At 47.8% G+C, this 19,607-nt stretch overlaps 1 protein-coding gene across 4 annotated transcripts in view; it reads right to left on the bottom strand.

The window, feature by feature from the left end:
• Nucleotides 1-10,343: 10,343 nt before the first annotated feature.
• The window catches only part of morn2 (MORN repeat containing 2), a 45,615-nt gene continuing 36,351 nt past the window's right edge, over nucleotides 10,344-19,607 (bottom strand). For 3 of the 4 annotated variants that reach the window (XM_070890077.1, XM_070890078.1, XM_070890080.1), the window contains one exon: nucleotides 10,344-10,502. In XM_070890077.1, coding sequence (XP_070746178.1) covers nucleotides 10,400-10,502 — 103 coding nt within the window. In that variant the 3' untranslated portion in view covers nucleotides 10,344-10,399. Of the gene's footprint in view, nucleotides 10,517-19,607 lie in introns of all 4 variants that reach the window. The other variant, XM_070890079.1, reaches the window with a different exon arrangement.

Here is a 19,607-nt window from a genome sequence, read left to right as displayed (position 1 = left end):
GGATGTGAGTATGTACACAGAGAGGGATGGGTGGATGTGCAAGGTATGTTGGTGTAATGATGTGCAGGAGTAGGCTTGGGAAGGCAGAGTGATGGGGATGTGGTGAGACACAGCAGGATGGAGTGTCTTTAATACTCTTATGAATGACTCCACGAGGTCTAGTATTGTACTTGAGCTGTTGTGACCTTAGTTCCATTTATTGTAACTCCAGAGTGAGGCACAAGCATGGTGGGCAGCCTTTTATACTGGGCCCTGCACACCGATGCAGGTGACGCTCAGGTCTCCCACTGCAGTGCCCTCTGGTGGCACACCTTATGTGACTATACAGTTAGTATACATGGTCTACATACATGACATCACTTCCACCCAAGTCTTTAATGCAAATTGACTCGTACATTGACAGTGACCTGGGCTTTGCTCTTCCTGGTTGACCATTGGAGGGTCACTTCTAGCTTGGGTGGGTTGGTAATGAGATTTGTTGACAGTGGAGGTCCCCGTGGTTTCTGGTTGTGAGTCCATGACTACTCCATTCTCTGCCCCCCACACAAAGATTATGCTAATGGCCCGTTACATGCTTGTTGTATTCAAGTTCATCACACGAGTTTTACATTTACATCTTGGTACATTTGTTGGGTGGATTACAGTTGCGTTTCTTTTTGTGTGGTACATTTACATGATCTGTACAGGTATATCAGTACAGGTACACAAGGACAGTCTAGTTCCAACACGGCCGGATGAGATCCAGGTCATCTGGTGGCGGCGCAGTGCCCCATGGTAGTGGGTCTGTGGGCGAGGTGAGCTCATTTTGCTCGAGTTGCCGGAGCTCGGAGCTCTTGCCGTTACACCTAGTGTCGGGCAGGCCCAAAGACAGCTGATGTGTCTGTGACCTCTCTGTCCTTTTCGTTTGCGCAGTGTTACTGCTGCTCCCTGGGAAGCGGTCTGAGCGAGTGAGCATTTCGTCTTGTCTTGCAGTTCGCAGGGGATTGCTGACTCGCTTTCCTTGAGGGCACCATTGTGAGCACTCTCTAGTTTGCGATCCTGGCTGGTCCAGGTCCCGTTCGGAGGGGCTGTTGCGGGTGACCCTTTGCTCTTGGGCATTGCCGTGGTGGCGAGTGGGTTTGTGGGCTGTGCCTTTTCTACCCGGGTGGTGGGCAATGGTAGCCGACTGCGAGCATAGGCGCAGTTTACTGTTTCTGGCCCGTGGTGGTTCATGCCATCGGGTGCCTGCAATGTTAAACCGATCTGAGGCAGGGTATCGTTACAGGTACCTCTTCTCTCCGGGGATCATTTACTCTGCAGCTTGTCTACTTCTGTCAGCTGTGGGGACACTTTATGATACATCGTTCTGGTCCCGGGGATGCAGGCTACAGCATTGGGTAGCTCGTTGGACCTATATACGACCGTTAGGTGTTCACCCGCTACATTGGCTGATTGCAATTTGCGCCCGACATCGCTCAACTACATTTTGCTCGTTACAGCTGGACTTTTACATTGATTACCAATTTCAAGCATTTCATTCAAAAATGGCGGGTTGATGGCCTCCTTTAAAATGGCCTTACTACTTTTACCCCAATCGTCGTCCTTGCGTGGAACCACGTGTCGTTGCTCCATTAGCGCTGCACCTCGTGGTTTGGACGCCATCTTTTCCCGTCCATGATGTCGACTGAACTTCTTTCCCAGGGATTCTGCCACTGAAGCTGGGAAGGCGCCCTCGGATCCAATCTTCCTCCCCAGGAGTCCTGCCACTGAAACCGGGAAGGTGCGTTCGGGTCATCTCGGCCGGATCATCACCACGCAGTCGTGATGAGCGGTGTGTGCCTTGGAGGCTGCGCGGATCTGCTCTCCAGTGCCTGGTTGAAGGTGGGGGCTTGCTCTGCCTCTGAGCATGGGGGACGTCAATCGCTGGAGGGATGAAGTCTTCCCAGTTCCAATGAATCTTCCAAGTAGCGTTGGTCTATCACCTGAAACAATCCACACTGGTAAATTGTGCACCGCGCCATCATGGGATACACTTACAACCGCACTACCAACAACTGATATCAGTTCCTTGGTGTAGGTGCGCAGCTTTGCCTGAACCAGGACCAGCTTGGGTCGTTCAGCTTGATCGTTCCATAGCCTCTCAAAGGCTTCCTGGCTCATTACTGACTGACTTGCCCCCGTGTCCACTTCCATGAAGACTGCAACGCCATTTATCTCGACTTCCATTATCACTGGAGGACAATCTGTGGTGCAGGTATATACTCCATACACTTCGTCCTAGGACTGAGCTGCCTCTCTAGCCATCTCCTCGTAATCCACGCTGGATTCACAGCCATCTGCTGACTCCTCTTCCACGTGGTGAGTCACAGCTCTTGCACATTTGTTGGAGGTGGCCCTTTGTGCTGCAGCCTTTGCACACATAGTCTCTGAACCGACACTGATGAGCCCTGTGATTATCTCCGCAACGCCAGCATGGTGCTGCTTGACTTATGGTTTGCACCCTTCAGCGGATTCTGAGTTAAAGAACTCGGGGGCCTGTACGCTCTGCCCTGGCAGATTCATGTTCAACAGTTCTGCCTGTGAAAGGCGCCATTCTATTTACAGTACTTGCTGGGTTTGAGTCCTGAGAGTGAGTCATCATCTGCTTGGAGCTGCAGCTTGAGGTCATGAACGCCTGGCTGATGCTGATGGCCTTCTGCAGAGTGACAGTGGTTTTGACAGACAGTAGTCTGTGAAGAAGGGCCTCATGACTGATGCCAATTACGAAGACGTCCCACAACGCATCGGGATGTGCCGAATTCACACGGTCCTGCCAGCCTCCTGAGGTCGGCAGCGTACTTCGCGATTTCCTGGCCCTCGGGGCGGCGGTGTGTATAAAATCAATGCCTGGCCACGAGGATGCTCTCCTTCAGTTTGAGTTGGTCCTGAATTATCACTTTCAGCTCCTCCTATGACTTTGTCGTTCTTTTCTCTGGTGCAAGCAAGTCCCTGACGAGGCCATAGACCGCGGATCCATAACTGGTCAACAGGATAGCTCTGCGCTTATCTGCCAGCATGGCCAGGTCATCGCCTACCAGGTCGTTTGCTGTGAAATATTGGTCGAGCCGCTCCATAAAGGCTTCCCAATCTTCACCCTCTGAGAACTTTTCTAATGCACCAACGTTAGTCATTTTTGCGTGAAAGTTCGTAATCTCGTCGCCAGCTGTTATGTCTTTAATACTCTTAAGAATGACTCCACGAGGTCTAGTATTGTACTTGAGCTGTTGTGACCTTAGTCCCATTTATTGTAACTCCAGAGTGAGGCACAAGCATGGTGGGCAGCCTTTTATACCGGGCCCTGCACACCTATGCAGGTGACCCTCAAGCCTCCCACCGCAGTGCCCTCTGGTGGCACACCTTACATGACTAAACAGTCAGTATACATGGTCTACGTACATGACAAAGGTGAATGTGGCTTTTTACTCTCCCGATCTCACGAGATCATTGAAATGCTTCTCGTGCTGCACCCAGGTCCGTGTCACCACATCCCCGCTGCTCACCTCCTCAGCTATTTGGAGCCAGGCTCTTTTTGTCTCCTGGGGAGGTCTCTCCTGCCCATCCGCAGAGAGGGGCCTCCCTGCATGATCTGACTCCCTCCATGAGAATATGCAGGGAGTCATCGGAAAAACCTGGGGGCAGCCCTCTGTCTTTGTGAAGTCATGTTTACAAGTCTCAGCAACAAGATCCTCCAATATCCTCCCTGCACACTCCTAGATGAACCTTCTATTGCGATGTGGCCAAGGCTGCTTTAAATATCACTGCTGGAAATGAGTCACCGATGAGTCATCAGAACCACACCATTTCATCATAGGCAGTCCCTTGAAATCGAGGAAGACTTGCTTCCACTCTAAAAGTGAGTTCTCAGGTGACTGTACAGTCCAATATGGGAATTACAGTCTCTGTCGCAGGTGGGACAGACAGTGATTGAAGGAAAGGGTGGGTGGGACAGGTTTGCCGCACGCTCCTTCCGCTGCCTGCGCTTGATTTCTGCATGCTCTCGGCGATGAGACTCGAGGTGCTCAACGCCCTCCGGGATGCTCTTCCTCCACTTAGGGTGGTCTTTGGCCAGGGACTCCCAGGTGTCAGTGGGGATGTTGCACTTTATCAGGGAGGCTTTGAGGGTGTCCTTGTAACGTTTCCTCTGCCCACCTGGGGCTCGTTTGCCGTGTAGGAGTACCGAGTAGAGCGCTTGCTTTGGGAGTCTTGTGTCGGGCATGAGGACAATGTGACCTGCCCAGTGCATGTCTGCCTCAATAGGGGCCATCAACTGAAAGTCGCTCTACAGAGCGGGCTCATCAATATAACCCGGTACCTACCCCACCACGCAGCCTGCATGCACTCGACCCGACTCGGTAAGGAAAATTACGGCCCTCCTGACTCAAGAGGCGAGAGTGCCAGTGACAGCTGACACCTAAGGATGGGACTATTAGACCATGTAACACACTGTGCAGTATTCGGCTGCTAAAGGGGAACTGTATGTACCCTTGTCTCTTTTCTGTCAATAGGGACTTTGTGAGGTCAATTAGAGAGCGATTGTTTCTCTGTCCAGAGGGTTAGCCACTGTCCAGGGTCAGTAAAACTGGCAAGAAATGACCAGCATCCTTTCTCTTGTTTTTGTACTTTTGAGTGCGACGGCTGAAGTGCATCAGGTTCACACTGTTACATGTCGATAGATATGAAAATTAGGAAAGAAAGAACATTGCACCAGAAAGACAAGTGACAAACTGAAGAAATACTTTCTGCTAATTGAGCCCAAAATTCACTCCCACCCCCCACCCCCAACAATTGGTGCAAAAAATAGTGTAGTTCTTTCATAAGGGAACTGGAATTTGGAACATAAATCAGAGATAGACCCAGTCCAAAACACATGCTAATTTCCGGCAGAACTTGCCGCTGGCGGAAGATGTGGCCACTCCCAGAGTGGTGCATGAATGCAAACATCAGGACAATAAGCAAAGCTGCTGTCCCAGAAACCAGGCTGCTTATACCAGAATTGCATTTGACTTTAGTTAAGGTTATATAAAGAGAAAGGGACAAGTTACCTGCATGAAGTGACGAGTCAGGAAGTTGCTGAATTCACAGGCTTTGTACGACTACAAACTTTGTCTGTAACGTCAGCTTTGACTGAAGACATTAGAAAGATCTTTTCTCAGCTGTGCAGCTTAGAAAGGATTCTGTAAGCTGCCTTTCAGTTTCAGATCGGGAAACCTTTCACATCTTACCCTTCTGTCATTGGGCCCTTATCATTCTGGTCGCTCCACGAACAGGGGAAAGAGGAAATGATAGAAAAGTGCAAGGTAAGTGCACAGGAGAAGACAACCAATCAGGAGGCTCCCTTCCACCAGAACCCAAAGTCAACACCGCTGCCCCAGTGCTGTGTTAGAAGAGATTTCCTTATGGAGGCAGTGGTTCAGTAAGGAGTTATGGAAGTAACTGTGTCTCCCGCTGCAAACACATCTCCAAACATCCTCTCAAACACCAAAAACAAAGATCTAACTTGGTTTAGACCGCTAGACCATATCTGGCCTCTGAACCCAAACAGCCCGCCCCACCATCTCCATGTCTTGATTGGAAGAACGTGCAAGCCTGGCTCCCTGATGTTTGACGTTCGTTTTCTTCGGCACGGCTTCCATCGTTGTTGCCCAGGTTGGCTGCTTCCTCCAATGCTGCCTTTGCCTCTTTAAGCACCATCAGGTTATATATCTTGCCTCTGCTCCAGGTATTTATTGGCCTCACTCCTCCTTCCCCCTCCCTGTGCTCCCCCCAATTCCCCCCCCCCCCCACAACAAATATTTCCAGCCCTCACAATCATTCAAGGCCCACTTGAAGCCTAACTCCTGCCCCTTACATATTTTCCGTCTGTCTCCCAGCCTATCTGAGGGATTTCAGGCTGCATTTAGAGCAGGAGTAGGCCATTTGGCCCCTCGAGCCTGCTCCGCCATTCAATAAGATCATGGCTGATCTGATCATGGACTCAGCTCTACTTCCCTGCCCGCTCCCCATAACCCTTTGCTCCCTTATCGCTCAAAAATCTGTCTATCTCCGCCTTAAATAATGACCCAGCCTCCACAGCTCTTTGGGGCATAGAATTCCATAGATTTACAACCCTCAGAGAAAATAAATTTTTCCACATCTCAGTTTCAAAAGGGCAGACCCTTATTCTAAGACTATATCCCCTAGTTTTAGTTTCCCCTATGAGTGGAAATATCCTCTCTGCATCCACCTTGTCGAGCCCCCTCATTATCTTATATTTTTCAATAAGATTACCTCTCATTCTTCTGAACTCCAATGAGTATAGGCCCAATCTACTCAACCTATCCTCATAAATCAACCCCCTCATCTTCGGAATCAACCTAGTGAACCTTCTCTGAACAGCCTCCAATGCAAGTATATCCTTCCTTAAATACGGAGACCAAAACGGTACACAGTACTCCAGGTGTGGCCTCACCAATACCCTGTACAGTTGTAGCAGGACTTCTCTGCTTTTATACACCATCCCCCTTGCAATAAAGGTCAACATTCCAGTTGTCTTCCTGATTACTTGCTGTACCTACATACTAACTTTTTGTGTTTCATGCACAAGGACTCCCAGGTCTCTCTGTACTGCAACACTTTGCAATTTTTCTCCATTTAAATTATAATTTGCTTTTCTATTATTTCTGCCAAAGTGGATAACCTCACATTTTCCCACATTATACTCCATCTGCCAAATTTTTGCCCACTCACTTAGCCTGTCTATATCCCTTTGCAGATTTTTTGTGTCCTCCTCACAATTTGCTTTCCCACCCATCTTTGTATCATCAGCAAACTTGGCTACATTACACGCGGTCCCTTCATCCAAGTCATTAACATAGATTGCAAATAGTTGAGGACCCTGCACCGATCCCTGCGGCACCCCACTAGCCACTGTTTGCCAACCGGAAAATGACTCGGAAAATGTGCATGTCTCATTCACTCAATGGAAATGTTGAGTGACCTGAGGCAAGTTCCATTAGCCTACAGCTCACTCAACAATCATGACCTTCTCACTTCCTCCCACCCCAAACTAAAAGATTTGGCCACCATTATCTTCTCAAGGGGCAACTAGGGATGGGCAATAAATGCCAGCCTTGCCAGTGACATCTACATCCCGAGAATGAATAAAAATAAAGGTTGTTGCCCCACACTCCCGTTACACCATCAGAGTTTCAGGCCGTGTACTGCATACATTTTATCTTAGTTTTAGGAAGATTTAAACCAGCTACATGACATTTTCATGCAGAAACTCACCAATAAAAGAATTCTGAAAAAAGCTCATAGCTGTCGCACAATGTATTTTACAATCGGGTGGTGGGATACGGGTCCAATCACCCCCTCTGCTTACTTTCTGATCTCAGTTACGCTGCACAATGACTCCCCCTGGCGTGGAGAGAATCATATTTTCTAGTACTCTCTTTACCACTGTTTCTATTGTCTCTAGGCCCAGAATCTCTAGTGTTGTCTTCTCTTAAATAGTTGAGATGAACCCACTCCCATCTGCATATGGTGCTGCCTATTATCTGTTACAGTGAGGAATAGGCAAGGTGGTGTGCATTGCCCATGTGACCAGCGTGGTAGCCACCTTATGTGAGTCTACATACATGAAGCATGCAGATAGCTTGTATTAGCAATGTGCTTGGGCGGGGCGGGGGTGCGGGGATTAATTATCGCCCCGGTTGGGGGGCGGTAACTTTGGGAGGTGCGATACTTAGCACCAGGCAAGGAATTACTGCCCCGCTCAAGAAATTCGGGTTACCGCCCCCGGAAGGAAGTGGAGCACTAAATGAAACGCTCAATTTCCTTCCTGGGGCGCTAATGGGGCGGACACCTCAGCACGTTGCACACTGGGCCGTGTAGCACTGCCACGTCCGAGGGGCTGTACCCTCACTTAAAGGGAAGGGCTCACGCTGCTAACTCTGCAGAAGGAAAATGGACCTACCTGGTCCACCAGGGAGCGGGAGGGTGCAGCGCGATCGTGGCCAGGACCCCGCAAAGAAAATGGAGCAGCAGCAGGAAACACAAGGTAAGAATCCCCCTCCCCGGCCACCTCGCCTTTAATTTTCGCCCTGGTAGTGGCGGCCCGATCTGCGCCTCCTGCGGTTGTTGATGGTTTCACCCGGCGCTGCTGCAAGGGGCGAAAGTGAATTTCGGGGCCGGGGCGTTAACAGAGTAATGCGTGCAGCGATGACATCACGATCTCTGGGCTCAGGAGATTGGGGCGCAACACTGTAGCGCCGCCGCTAAACCCCCGCCCAATATGGCGGGAATCGTTGCCAGCGTCTCGCCGAGCGGTAAGGCATTTGAGCCCCAGGGACGCTAAAGGGAGCCGCAAATGCACCAAATTTCTAGTCCTTGATGTTTATCGTTGGCCACATATAATAGGCCATAGGATAAACACATTGCCATGGCAGCAATACTGAATGCCTTGCTAAAACCTAAGCATGCTTATGCATTTGGAAAGTACATGAATCAATAGCAAAGTGCTGTGCATTCTTCCTCTGTGATGTTCCACCAAGCTTACAGTGAAGTACTGATATGATGCATTGCGAGGTATGTTTGCAGAGATCCCTCCGAGAACTGAGGGAGCAAAACAGATTTACAAGGACGATACCAGAACTGCAATGTTATACCTTTCAGGAAAGGATGAACAGACTGGATCCCTTTTCTCTTGAAAAGAGAAGGCTGAGAGGTGACCTAATTGAGGTCTTTAAAATTACAAAAGGTTTTGATAGAATAGACACACTGAGTGTGTTTTCATTTGTGGGGAAGAAAAAAACTGGAGGCCATCAATATAAGATAGTCATCAAGAAATGAAATTGGGAATTCAGAAGAAACTTCTTTACCCAGTGTGGTTAGAATGTGGAACTCGCTACCACAGAGAATGGTTGGAGAATAGTATAGATGCATTTAAGGGGCGGTTAGACAAGCATAGGAGCGAGAAGGGAATAGAGGATTATACTGATGGAGTTATATGAGGAAGGACGGGAGGAGGCTCGAGTGGAGCATATACCCCAGCATGGACTGGTTGGACCGAATGGCCTGTTTCTGTAGTGTAGATCCCATGTAATTCAATGTAACTCTGCACTCCTCCAAATCTGGCCTCTTGCGCATTCGCAATGTTCATCGCTCCACCATTGACGGCTGTGCCTTCAGCTGCCTACGCTCGAAGCTCTAATTTCCTCCCTAAACCTCTCCCCGTCGCTCTCCTCCATTAGGATGCTCCTTAAAACCTATCTCTTTGACCAAGCTTTTTGTCACCTGCCCTAATGTCCTTATGTGGCTCGGTGTCAAATTTTATTTGATAACCCTCCTGTGATGCATCTTGGGACGTCTTACTATGTTAAAGGCGCTATATAAATGCAAGTTGTTGTTGTTGTTGTAGAATTAAGTAATGTGTAGGCAACCTTATGGAGACCAGAATCTTTCTTTACCAGATGTTCCCACGATCAGTGAACAGATGAGACAGCCTGCAACTCTTTATTGGATGATATCATTCAGCTCCAAAAATGACCAATCTTCTCTGCGGGAACCTCCAAAGTTGCATCTTGGACTGGAGCAGGTTTACTCTGTTGCCTGGCTCCAATCATTTCTGCCCCCTCAGTAGAAAGACAGCTGCAAGCGTGACCAGCAAACGTTTAAGAGCCGCTGACACTGGGTACACACCCCTTGACCCTGATCCTCTCCCAGGCATTATGTAGTGTGTGCTGGCATCGTCACAATATTATGCACGTGAGCTAACTTCACATTACAGTGCGAGGGGAGCCCACGGCATTGTCAGCATACACTGCCCCAGGAAAAGAGGTTCTGCCTGTAATGTACGCTCACAGGTTTATAGAGCTGTTGAATTGTGAGTGGCTTAGCCAGTCACGTGATGTTCACAAGACTCAATAAAACCCCAGCCAGTTGGGTCTAGGTCATCCATGATGAGGTATGCAGTTGTGAGCCTAGTGGATGAACTGGTAATGTGTAGAGTGATTGTTACCTTTGTTAATAAACCAACTAGTTCTTAATAGCAACGTGTTGCTATAAATTCTTAAGCAAAGAATCCGTGAAGCCAATACATTACGCCACAACTCTATGCCCACATCACATTGTCAACTCCATTACTTCCTGTTGTATGCTGATCAAATAATCAGAATATTCAACTTAATGCTATGTAGTTTTATTTTTTTAAAGTAAACATATTAGAACTATCCAATTGGATGTTTTAGTGTAAACTAAACTGAAAGTGTATAATGTGGATTCTTTGAAAGAAAACTACATTTCTGCTGTAATATTTTTCGTTGTACAAAAATACTCGACAGTGCTTAAAAGAAAAAGTTTAATTCAGAAAGGTGGTTCCATAAATCAGTCCTATCTGAGATTACATATCCAGTTTCAGCTTGAGCCCCGGTGCAGCTTTGTAATGAAATGTGCCGATCCATTCATAGCCTTCTGCATCTATGAACTTGCCTTCCCCTTCCAATCTGCAACGGTACAACTGATAAACAAGTATCCCATCGAAATGACATTTATATATTCTTTCATATAACTTATACATTTAAAGCATATTACCCGCGTAGGTTGGAAAGAATGTTGCATAAAATAGATGAGATTCACATTGCTCCTTAAAAGCTTGGCTGTATACTAATATGTCCCTTAGTGAGGTCACTAATCTGCCCGTTAGTGAGGTCACTAATCTGCCGGTTAGTGAGGTCACTAATCTGCCCGTTAGTGAGGTCACTAATCTGCCCGTTAGTGAGGTCACTAATCGGCCCGTTAGTGAGGTCACTAATCTGCCCGTTAGTGAGGTCACTAATCGGCCCGTTAGTGAGGTCACTAATCTGCCCGTTAGTGAGATAACTAATCTGCCCGTTAGTGAGATCACTAATCTCCCTGTTAGTGAGGTCACTAATCTGCCCGTTGGTGAGGTCACTAATCTCCCTGTGAGATCACTAATCTCCCTATTAGTGAGGTCACTAATCTCCCTGTTAGTGAGGTCACGAATCGGCCCGTTAGTGAGGTCACTAATCAGCCCATTAGTGAGGTCACTAATCGGCCCGTTAGTGAGGTCACTAATCGGCCCGTTAGTGACGACACTAATCGGCCCGTTAGTGAGGTCACTAATCGGCCCATTAGTGAGGTCACTAATCGGCCCGTTAGTGAGGTCACTAATCGGCCCGTTAGTGAGGTCACTAATCTACCCGTTAGTGACGTCACTAATCGGCCCGTTAGTGACGTCACTAATCGGCCCGTTAGTGACGTCACTAATCGGCCCGTTAGTGACGTCACTAATCGGCCCGTTAGTGAGGTCACTAATCGGCCTGTGAGTGAGATCACTAATCTGCCCGTTAGCGAGATCACTAATCTCCCTGTTAGTGAGGTCACTAATCTCCCTGTGAGTGAGATCACTAATCTGCCCGTTAGCGAGATCACTAATCTCCCTGTTAGTGAGATCACTAATCTCCCTGTTAGTGAAGTCACTAATCTGCTCGTTAGTGAGGTCACTAATCTCCCTGTTAGTGAGATCAGTAATCTGCCCGCACTAATCGGCCCGTTAGTGAGGTCACTAATCTGCCCGTTAGTGAGGTCACTAATCTCCCTGTTAGTGAGGTCACTAATCTGCCCGTTAGTAAGATCACTAATCTCCCTGTTAGTGAGGTCACTAATCTTCCCGTTAGTGAGGTCACTAATCTGCCCGTTAGTGAGGTCACTAATCTGCCTGTTAGTGAGGTCACTAATCTGCCCGTTAGTAAGATCACTAATCTCCCTGTTAGTGAGGTCACTAATCTTCCCGTTAGTGAGGTCACTAATCTCCCTGTTAGTGAGATCACTAATCTCCCTATTAGTGAGGTCACTAATCTCCCTGTTGGTGAGATCACTAATCGGCCCGTTAGTGAGGTCACTAATCTGCCCGTTAGTGAGGTCACTAATCTGCCCGTTAGTGAGGTCACTAATCGGCCCGTTAGTGAGGTCACTAATCTCCCTGTTAGTGAGGTCACTAATCTGCCCGTTAGCGAGATCACTAATCTCCCAGTGAGATCACTAATCTCCCTGTTAGTGAGATCACTAATCTCCCTATTAGTGAGGTCACTAATCTCCCTGTTAGTGAGATCACTAATCTGCCCGTTAGCGAGGTCACTAATCTGCCCGTTAGCGAGGTCACTAATCTGCCCGTTAATGAGGTCACTAATCTCCCTGTGAGTGAGATCACTAATCTGCCCGTTAGTGCCATCACTAATCTCCCTGTTAGTGAAGTCACTAATCTGCCCGTTAGTGACGTCACTAATCTGCCCGTTAGTGAGGTCACTAATCTCCCTGTTAGTGAGGTCAGTAATCTCCCTGTGAGTGAGGTCAGTAATCTCCCTGTGAGTGAGGTCACTAATCTGCCCGTTAGTGAGGTCACTAATCTCCCTGTTAGTGAGGTCACTAATCGGCCCGTTAGTGAGGTCACTAATCTGCCCGTTAGCGAGGTCACTAATCTGCCCGTTAGCGAGATCACTAATCTGCCCGTTAGCGAGGTCACTAATCTGCCCGTTAATGAGGTCACTAATCTCCCTGTGAGTGAGATCACTAATCTGCCCGTTAGTGTGATCACTAATCTCCCTGTTAGTGAGGTCACTAATCTCCCTGTTAGTGAAGTCACGAATCTGCCCGTTAGTGAGGTCACTAATCTCCCTGTGAGTGAGGTCACTAATCTGCCCGTTAGTGACGTCACTAATCGGCCCGTTAGTGACGTCACTAATCGGCCCGTTAGTGACGTCACTAATCTGCCCTTTAATGAGGTCACTAATCTCCCTGTTAGTGAGGTCACTAATCCCCCTGTGAAGTCACTAATCTGCCCGTTAGTGAGGTCACTAATCTGCCCGTTAGTGAGGTCACTAATCTCCCTGTTAGTGAGGTCACTAATCTGCCCGTTAGCGAGGTCACTAATCTGCCCGTTAGCGAGGTCACTAATCTCCCTGTGAGTGAGATCACTAATCTGCCCGTTAGTGCGATCACTAATCTCCCTGTTAGTGAGGTCACTAATCTCCCTGTTAGTGATGTCACTAATCTGCCCGTTAGTGAGGTCACTAATCTCCCTGTTAGTGAGGTCAGTAATCCCCCTGTGAGTGAGGTCAGTAATCCCGCTGTTAGTGAGGTCACTGATCTCCCTGTTAGTGAGATCACTAATCTCCCTGTTAGTGAGGTCACTAATCTGCCCGTTACTGAGGTCACTAATCAGCCCGTTAGTGAGGTCACTAATCTCCCTGTTAGTGAGGTCACTAATCTGCCCGCTAGTTAGGTCACTAATCGGCCCGCTAGTTAGGTCACTAATCTGCCCGTTAGTGAGGTCACTAATCGGCCCGTTAGTGACGTCACTAATCGGCCCATTAGTGAGGTCTCTAATCTCCCTGTTAGTGAGGTCACTAAGCTGCCCGTTAGTGATGTCACTAATCGGCCCGTTAGTGAGGTCACTAATCGGCCCGTTAGTGACGTCACTAATCGGCCCGTTAGTGACGTCACTAATCGGCCCGTTATTGACGTCACTAATCGGCCCGTTATTGACGTCACTAATCTGCCCGTTCGTGAGGTCACTAATCTGCCCGTTAGTGACGTCACTAATCTGCCCGTTAATGACGTCATTAATCGGCCCGTTAGTGAGGTCACTAATCTGCCCGTTAGTGACGTCACTAATCTGCCCGTTAGTGACGTCACTAATCTGCCCGTTAGTGACGTCACTAATCTGCCCGTTAGTGACGTCACTAATCTGCCCGTAAATGAGGTCACTAATCTCCCAGTGAGTGACGTCACTAATCTGCCCGTTAGTGATGTCACTAATCTGCCCGTAAATGAGGTCACTAATCTCCCAGTGAGTGACGTCACTAATCTGCCCGTTAGTGACGTCACTAATCTCCCTGTTAGTGAGAACACTAATCTCCCTGTTAGTGAGAACACTAATCTGCCCGTCAGTGACGTAACTAATCTGCCCGTTAGTGACGTCACTAATCTGCCCGTTAGTGACGTCACTAATCTGCCCGTTTGTGAGGTCACTAATCTCCCTGTTAGTGAGGTCACTAATCCACCTGTTAGTGACGTCACTAATCTGCCCGTTAATGAGGTCACTAATCTCCCTGTGAGTGAGATCACTAATCTGCCCGTTAGTGCATTCACTAATCTGCCCGTTAGTGCATTCACTAATCTCCCTGTGAGTGAGATCACTAATCTGCCCGTTAGTGACATCACTAATCTGCCCGTTAGTGACGTCACTAATCTGCCCGTTAGTGACGTCACTAATCTGCCTGTTTGTGAGGTCACTAATCTCCCTGTTAGTGAGGTCACTAATCCACCTGTTAGTGAGGTCACTAATCTCCCCGTTAGTGAGGTCACTAATCGGCCCGTTAGTGAGGTCACTAATCGGCCCGTTAGTGAAGTCACTAATCGGCCCGTTAGTGAGGTCACTAACCGGCCCGTTAGTGAGGTCACTAATCTGCCCGTTAGTGAGGTCACTAATCTCCCCGTTAGTGAGGTCACTAATCTCCCCGTTAGTGAGGTCACTAATCTGCCCGTTAGTGAGGTCTGCATTAAATATGATGGTACTCTGACATTGGGAACTTGAGGAAATAGTGCCAGCATCTCCTTTGGTAGACTAGCTAGTAAAGACAGTGAGCTACTGAGTCACACAAAATCATAGAATGATACAGAATAGGAGGCCATTCGGGGCATCGTGCCTGTGCCGGCTCTTTCAAAGCTATCCGATTAGTCCCACACCGCTGCCCTTTCCCCATAGCCTTACAAATTTTCCCCTTTCAATTATTTATCCAATTCCCCTTTGAAAGTTAATAAAAAATCTGCTCCCATCACCCTGTCAGTCAGTGCATTCCAGATCATCATAACTCGCTGCGTAAAACAAATTTCTCCTCATCTCGCCTCTGGTTCTTTTAGCAATCACCTTAAATCTGTGACATTTGGTTACTGACCCTTCTGCCACTGTAAGTCGTTTCTCCCTTTTTACTCTATCAAAACCCTTCATGATTTTAAACCTCTATTAAATCTCCCCTTAACCTCCTCTGCTGTAAGGAGAACAACCCCAGTTTCTCCAGTCCCGCCACGTAATTGAAGTCCCTCATCCCTGGAACCATTCCAGTAAATCTTCTCTACACCCTCTCTATAGACTTGACATCCTTCCTAAAGTAGTGCCAGAATTGAGTGTCCTAAAGCTGAGGCCTAACCAGTGATTTATAAAGGTTTAGCATAATTTTGTTGCTTTTGGACTTAATGACTCTGTTTTGGAACATAGGAATATGAGTAGGCAATTTAGCGCCTCGAGCCTGTTCCATCATTGAATGAAATCATGTGACCTAACTCTATATACCAGCCTTTGGCCCCTATCTCTGAATACCTTTGGTTAACAGAAATCTATCAATCTCAGGCTTAAAATTAACAACTGACCCAACATCAACTGCTGTTCGCGAAAGAGAGTTCAGAACTTCTACCACCCTTTGTGTATAGAAGTGTTTCCTAATTTCACTCCTGAAAGGTCTGGCTCTAATTTTTAGGCTATGTCCTCTAGTCCTAGATTCCCCAACCAGCGGGAATAGTTTCTCTCTCTATCGACCCCATCAGGTCCCCTTAGTATCTTGAAAACTTCAATCAAATCACCCCTTAAACTTCTACTTCCAGGGACTACAGCCCTAGTTTGGGCAAAATTTCCTTGTAATTTAACCCTTGGAGTCCGGGTATCATTCTGGTAAACCTATGCTGCACTCCCTCCAAAGCCAATATATCCTCCCTAAGGCGTGGTGCCCAGAACTGAATACAGGTGTGGTCTAACCAGGGCTTTGTACAAGTGCAGCATAACTTCTAACCCCTTGTATTCTAGTCCTCTAGATAGAAAGGCCAGTATTCCATTAGCCTTTTTAATTACTTTTTGTCCATGACATTTTAATGATCTATGTACATGGACCCCCAAGTCTCTTTGGCCTCCACTACTTCTATCTTTTCACTATTTGGAAAGTACCCTGTTCTGTCCTTTTTAGGTCCAAAGTGGATGAGCTAACATTTGCCCATATTGAAATCCATTAATTGCAATTTTGCCCATTCACTGAATCCATTAATAGCTCTGTAATTTTATGCTTCCATCTACACTGCTTACAATCTTTGTGTCATCAGCAAACTTGACATGTGGCTCTCTATCCCATCAGTTAAGTCGTTAATAAATAGTGAATAGTTGAGGCCCCAGCACAGATCCCTGCGGGACACCACGAGTCACATCCTGCTAATTAGAGTGCCTGTCCATTATCCCTATTCTGTGTCTCCCGCCGCTCAGTAAATCTCCTAAATAGGTCAATACTTCACCCTCAATTCCATGAGCTTCAACTTTAGCTCACAGTTTCTTATGAGGGACTTTATTTAATGCATTCTGGAAGCCCATATAAATAAAGAAAAGACTTGCATTTATATAGCGCCTTTCACTATGCCCCAAAGTGCTTTACAGCCAATAACATACTTTTAAAGTGTAGTCACTGTTGTAATGTAGGAAATGTGGCAGCCAAGCACAGCAAGCTCCAACAAACAGCAATGTGATTATGACCAGATAATCTGTGTTTTTTTTTTAGTGATGTTGATTGAGGGATAAATACTGGCCAGGACACCAGGGATAACTCCCCTGCTCTTCTTTGAAATAGTGCCATGGGATCTTTTACATCCATCTGGGAGAGCAGACGGGGCCTCGGTTTAACGTCTCATCCAAAAGATGGCGTCTGAAATAACATCCATAGACGTTTCTTGGCCACTACTTTAGTCACCTCTTCAAAAAATTCAATCAGGTTTGTCAGACATGACCTACCCTTTACAAGCTTGGTGACAGATTTGAGGGCCTGGTCTTCAAACATTCTTTTCCTCAGGCGGCCGAAGACTGCACTGGCGCACTGGAGGTGGTGTTGGATCTCGTCATCAATGCCTGCACTTGTTGATAAGAGGCTCCCGAGATAAGGGAAGTGGTCCATGTTGTCCAGGGTCGCGCTGTGGATCTTGATGACTGGGAGGCAGTGCTGTGCGGCGAGGACAGGCTGGTGGAGGACCTTTGTCTCACTGATGTTTAGCATAAGGCCTATGCTTTCGTACGCCTCAGTAACTACGTCAACTATGTCCTGGAGTTCAGCCTCTGTGTGTGCGCAGACGCAGGCGTCGTCCACGTACTGTAGCTCGATGATAGAGGTTGGGGTGGTCTTGGACCTGGCCTGGAGACGGCGCAGGTTTACCTGCCCTCCTGTGTGGCTCAGAGACATGGACCATACCTCAAGTCGCTGGAGAAATACCACCAACGATGTCTCCGCAATATCCTACAAATCCCCTGGGAGGACAATGTTAGCGTCCTTGTCCAGGCCAACATCCCCAGCATTGAAGCACTGACCACACTTGATCAGCTTCGCTGGGCAGGCCACATAGTTCGCATGCCAGACACGAGACTCCCAAAGCAAGCGCTCTACTCGGAACTTGTCCACAGCAAACAGGCCAAAGGTGGGCAGCAGAAAAGTTACAAGGACACCCTCAAAGCCTCCCTGATAAAATGCGACATCCCCACTGACACCTGGGAGTCCCTGGCCAAAGACTGCCCTAAGTGGAGAAAGTGCATCCGAGAAGTCTCGTCGCCGAGAGCATGCAGAAACCAAGCGCAGACAGTGGAAGGAGCGTGCGGCAAACCAGACTCCCCGCCCACTCTTTCCTTCAACCACTGTCTGTCCCACCTGTGACAGAGACGATGGTTCTTGTATTGGACTGTACAGCCACCTAAGAACTTATGCTAAGAGCGGAAGCAAGTCTTCCTCGATTCCGAGGGACTGCCTATGACGATGATGATGATGACCCTTTACAAATCCATGCTGGTTCTCTCTGATCAGCTGAAAATTTTCAAGGTGTTCAGCCACTCCATCCTTAATTATAGACTCTCGTAATTTCCTGACGACAGATGTTAGGCTAACTGGTCTATAATTCACTAGTTTCCCTCTCTCAGCTTTCTTAAATAGCAGAGCGACGTGTGTAGTTTTCTAATCTAAAGCAATGGTTCCCAAACCGAGAAGATTATAGTTGGGGCATCTGCAATGTGCTCACCTACGTCCTTTAAAACCCTGGGATGGAAACCATCTGGCCCTGGGTATTTATCACTCTTTAGTCCCATTATTTTCTTCATTCCTGTTAATTTGCTTACGCTAATTTTGGTGAGTCCCCGTCCCTGATACAATACTAGTTTCCTTGGGATTTCCTCTACTGTAAATACTGACGCAAAGTCATTATTTAACATGTCCGCCATATCCTTATTTTCATTTATAATATCACCATTGTCAGTTTTTAAGGGGCCACACATAAAGCCAAGGAACCCATATGCTTTTTTAAACAGCCTTCTCAACTTGTCCTGCCACTGTCAAAGATTTGTGTACGTCTCTCTGTTCCTGCACCCCCATTAATATTGTACCACTCTACATTCTTCCTCCCAAAATGCATCACTTCTCTGCATTGAATTCCATCTACTATATGTTTGCCCATTTCTTTCACCATTCTGTCTCTGTCCAGTCTGTTACTATCCTCCTCACTGTTTACTACATTTCTGAGTTTCGCGTCATCTGCAAACTTTGAAATTATGCCCTGTATACCCAAGTGCAGGTCATTTATATATATCAAAACTAGCAGTGGTCCTAATACTGGCCACCAGGGGAACACCACTGCACACTTTCCTTCCGTCTGAAAAGCAACCATAATTCTCTGCTTTCTAGTTCTTAGTCCACATAAACCAGATCGGTTTTTGGTTTGATCCCTACCCTGTGTTGAGAGTATTGATGGGATCCATGCCTCTAGATTAGGGATGGGGAAAATGAACAGGTTTCTCATTTGGTGGGCTCCAACCAGCAACCTCTGCTGGGAGAGCATGTGCAGGGACAGAATCAGAATGACCCCCTCAGTTAAATAGTCTACCAACATTCACTCTCTGGGCTCGCATATGCCCATGGAACCATATCCCAGCAAGTGATCAATGGCTTCAGATAAGGAGGCAGAAAGGAGAGAAAATATTGCAAACAAAAACAGTGTGGATAAAATTAATGTTTTGTTGCATTGTTGTTTCCACTTGAAGGGCCCAATTTTCCCCAACCCCTTTTTTCGGCGCACTTACCTTAAATGCACCGACTTTGCGCGCTGGAAACGGCGCTGTAAAAAAGGGGACGCATCCTGCCCACTCTGCCAAGTCTCCGGTGTCCCAGCATGGCGTAGATAAGGAAGTGGGGGGGGGGGGGGGCGGAGCAACAGGCCAGCGCAGAAAGCACTGCCGGCAGCTGCGCGCAGTGAAGTCTGCGCCCATGCTCCTGCCCTCCCAGTGTGTCCTGCGAGCTGCGAGCAGGACCCGATGCTCACAGCCCCTATCCCCGGCCGAAGGGACGCCCCAATCTTCGCCCCACCCTATCCTCGGCCGAATGGCCTTCCGCACCGGCCGGCTGGCCCGCTGATTTCCCGGCCGAGGTAGGACTTCAGTTTTATTTTTTATTTATTGATGGTTGTGCTTGAGAATTTTGGTTGGGGGGGGAGGAGGAGAGTTTGTAGGTGGGGGTGGGTAGAGAGAA

Source organism: Pristiophorus japonicus, chromosome 9 (assembly GCF_044704955.1).
Source record: "Pristiophorus japonicus isolate sPriJap1 chromosome 9, sPriJap1.hap1, whole genome shotgun sequence".
NCBI classification, from domain to species: Eukaryota; Metazoa; Chordata; class Chondrichthyes; family Pristiophoridae; genus Pristiophorus; species Pristiophorus japonicus.
The sequence above is the reverse complement of the archived record's forward strand: the minus strand, read 5'-3'. Positions and strand labels throughout refer to the sequence as shown.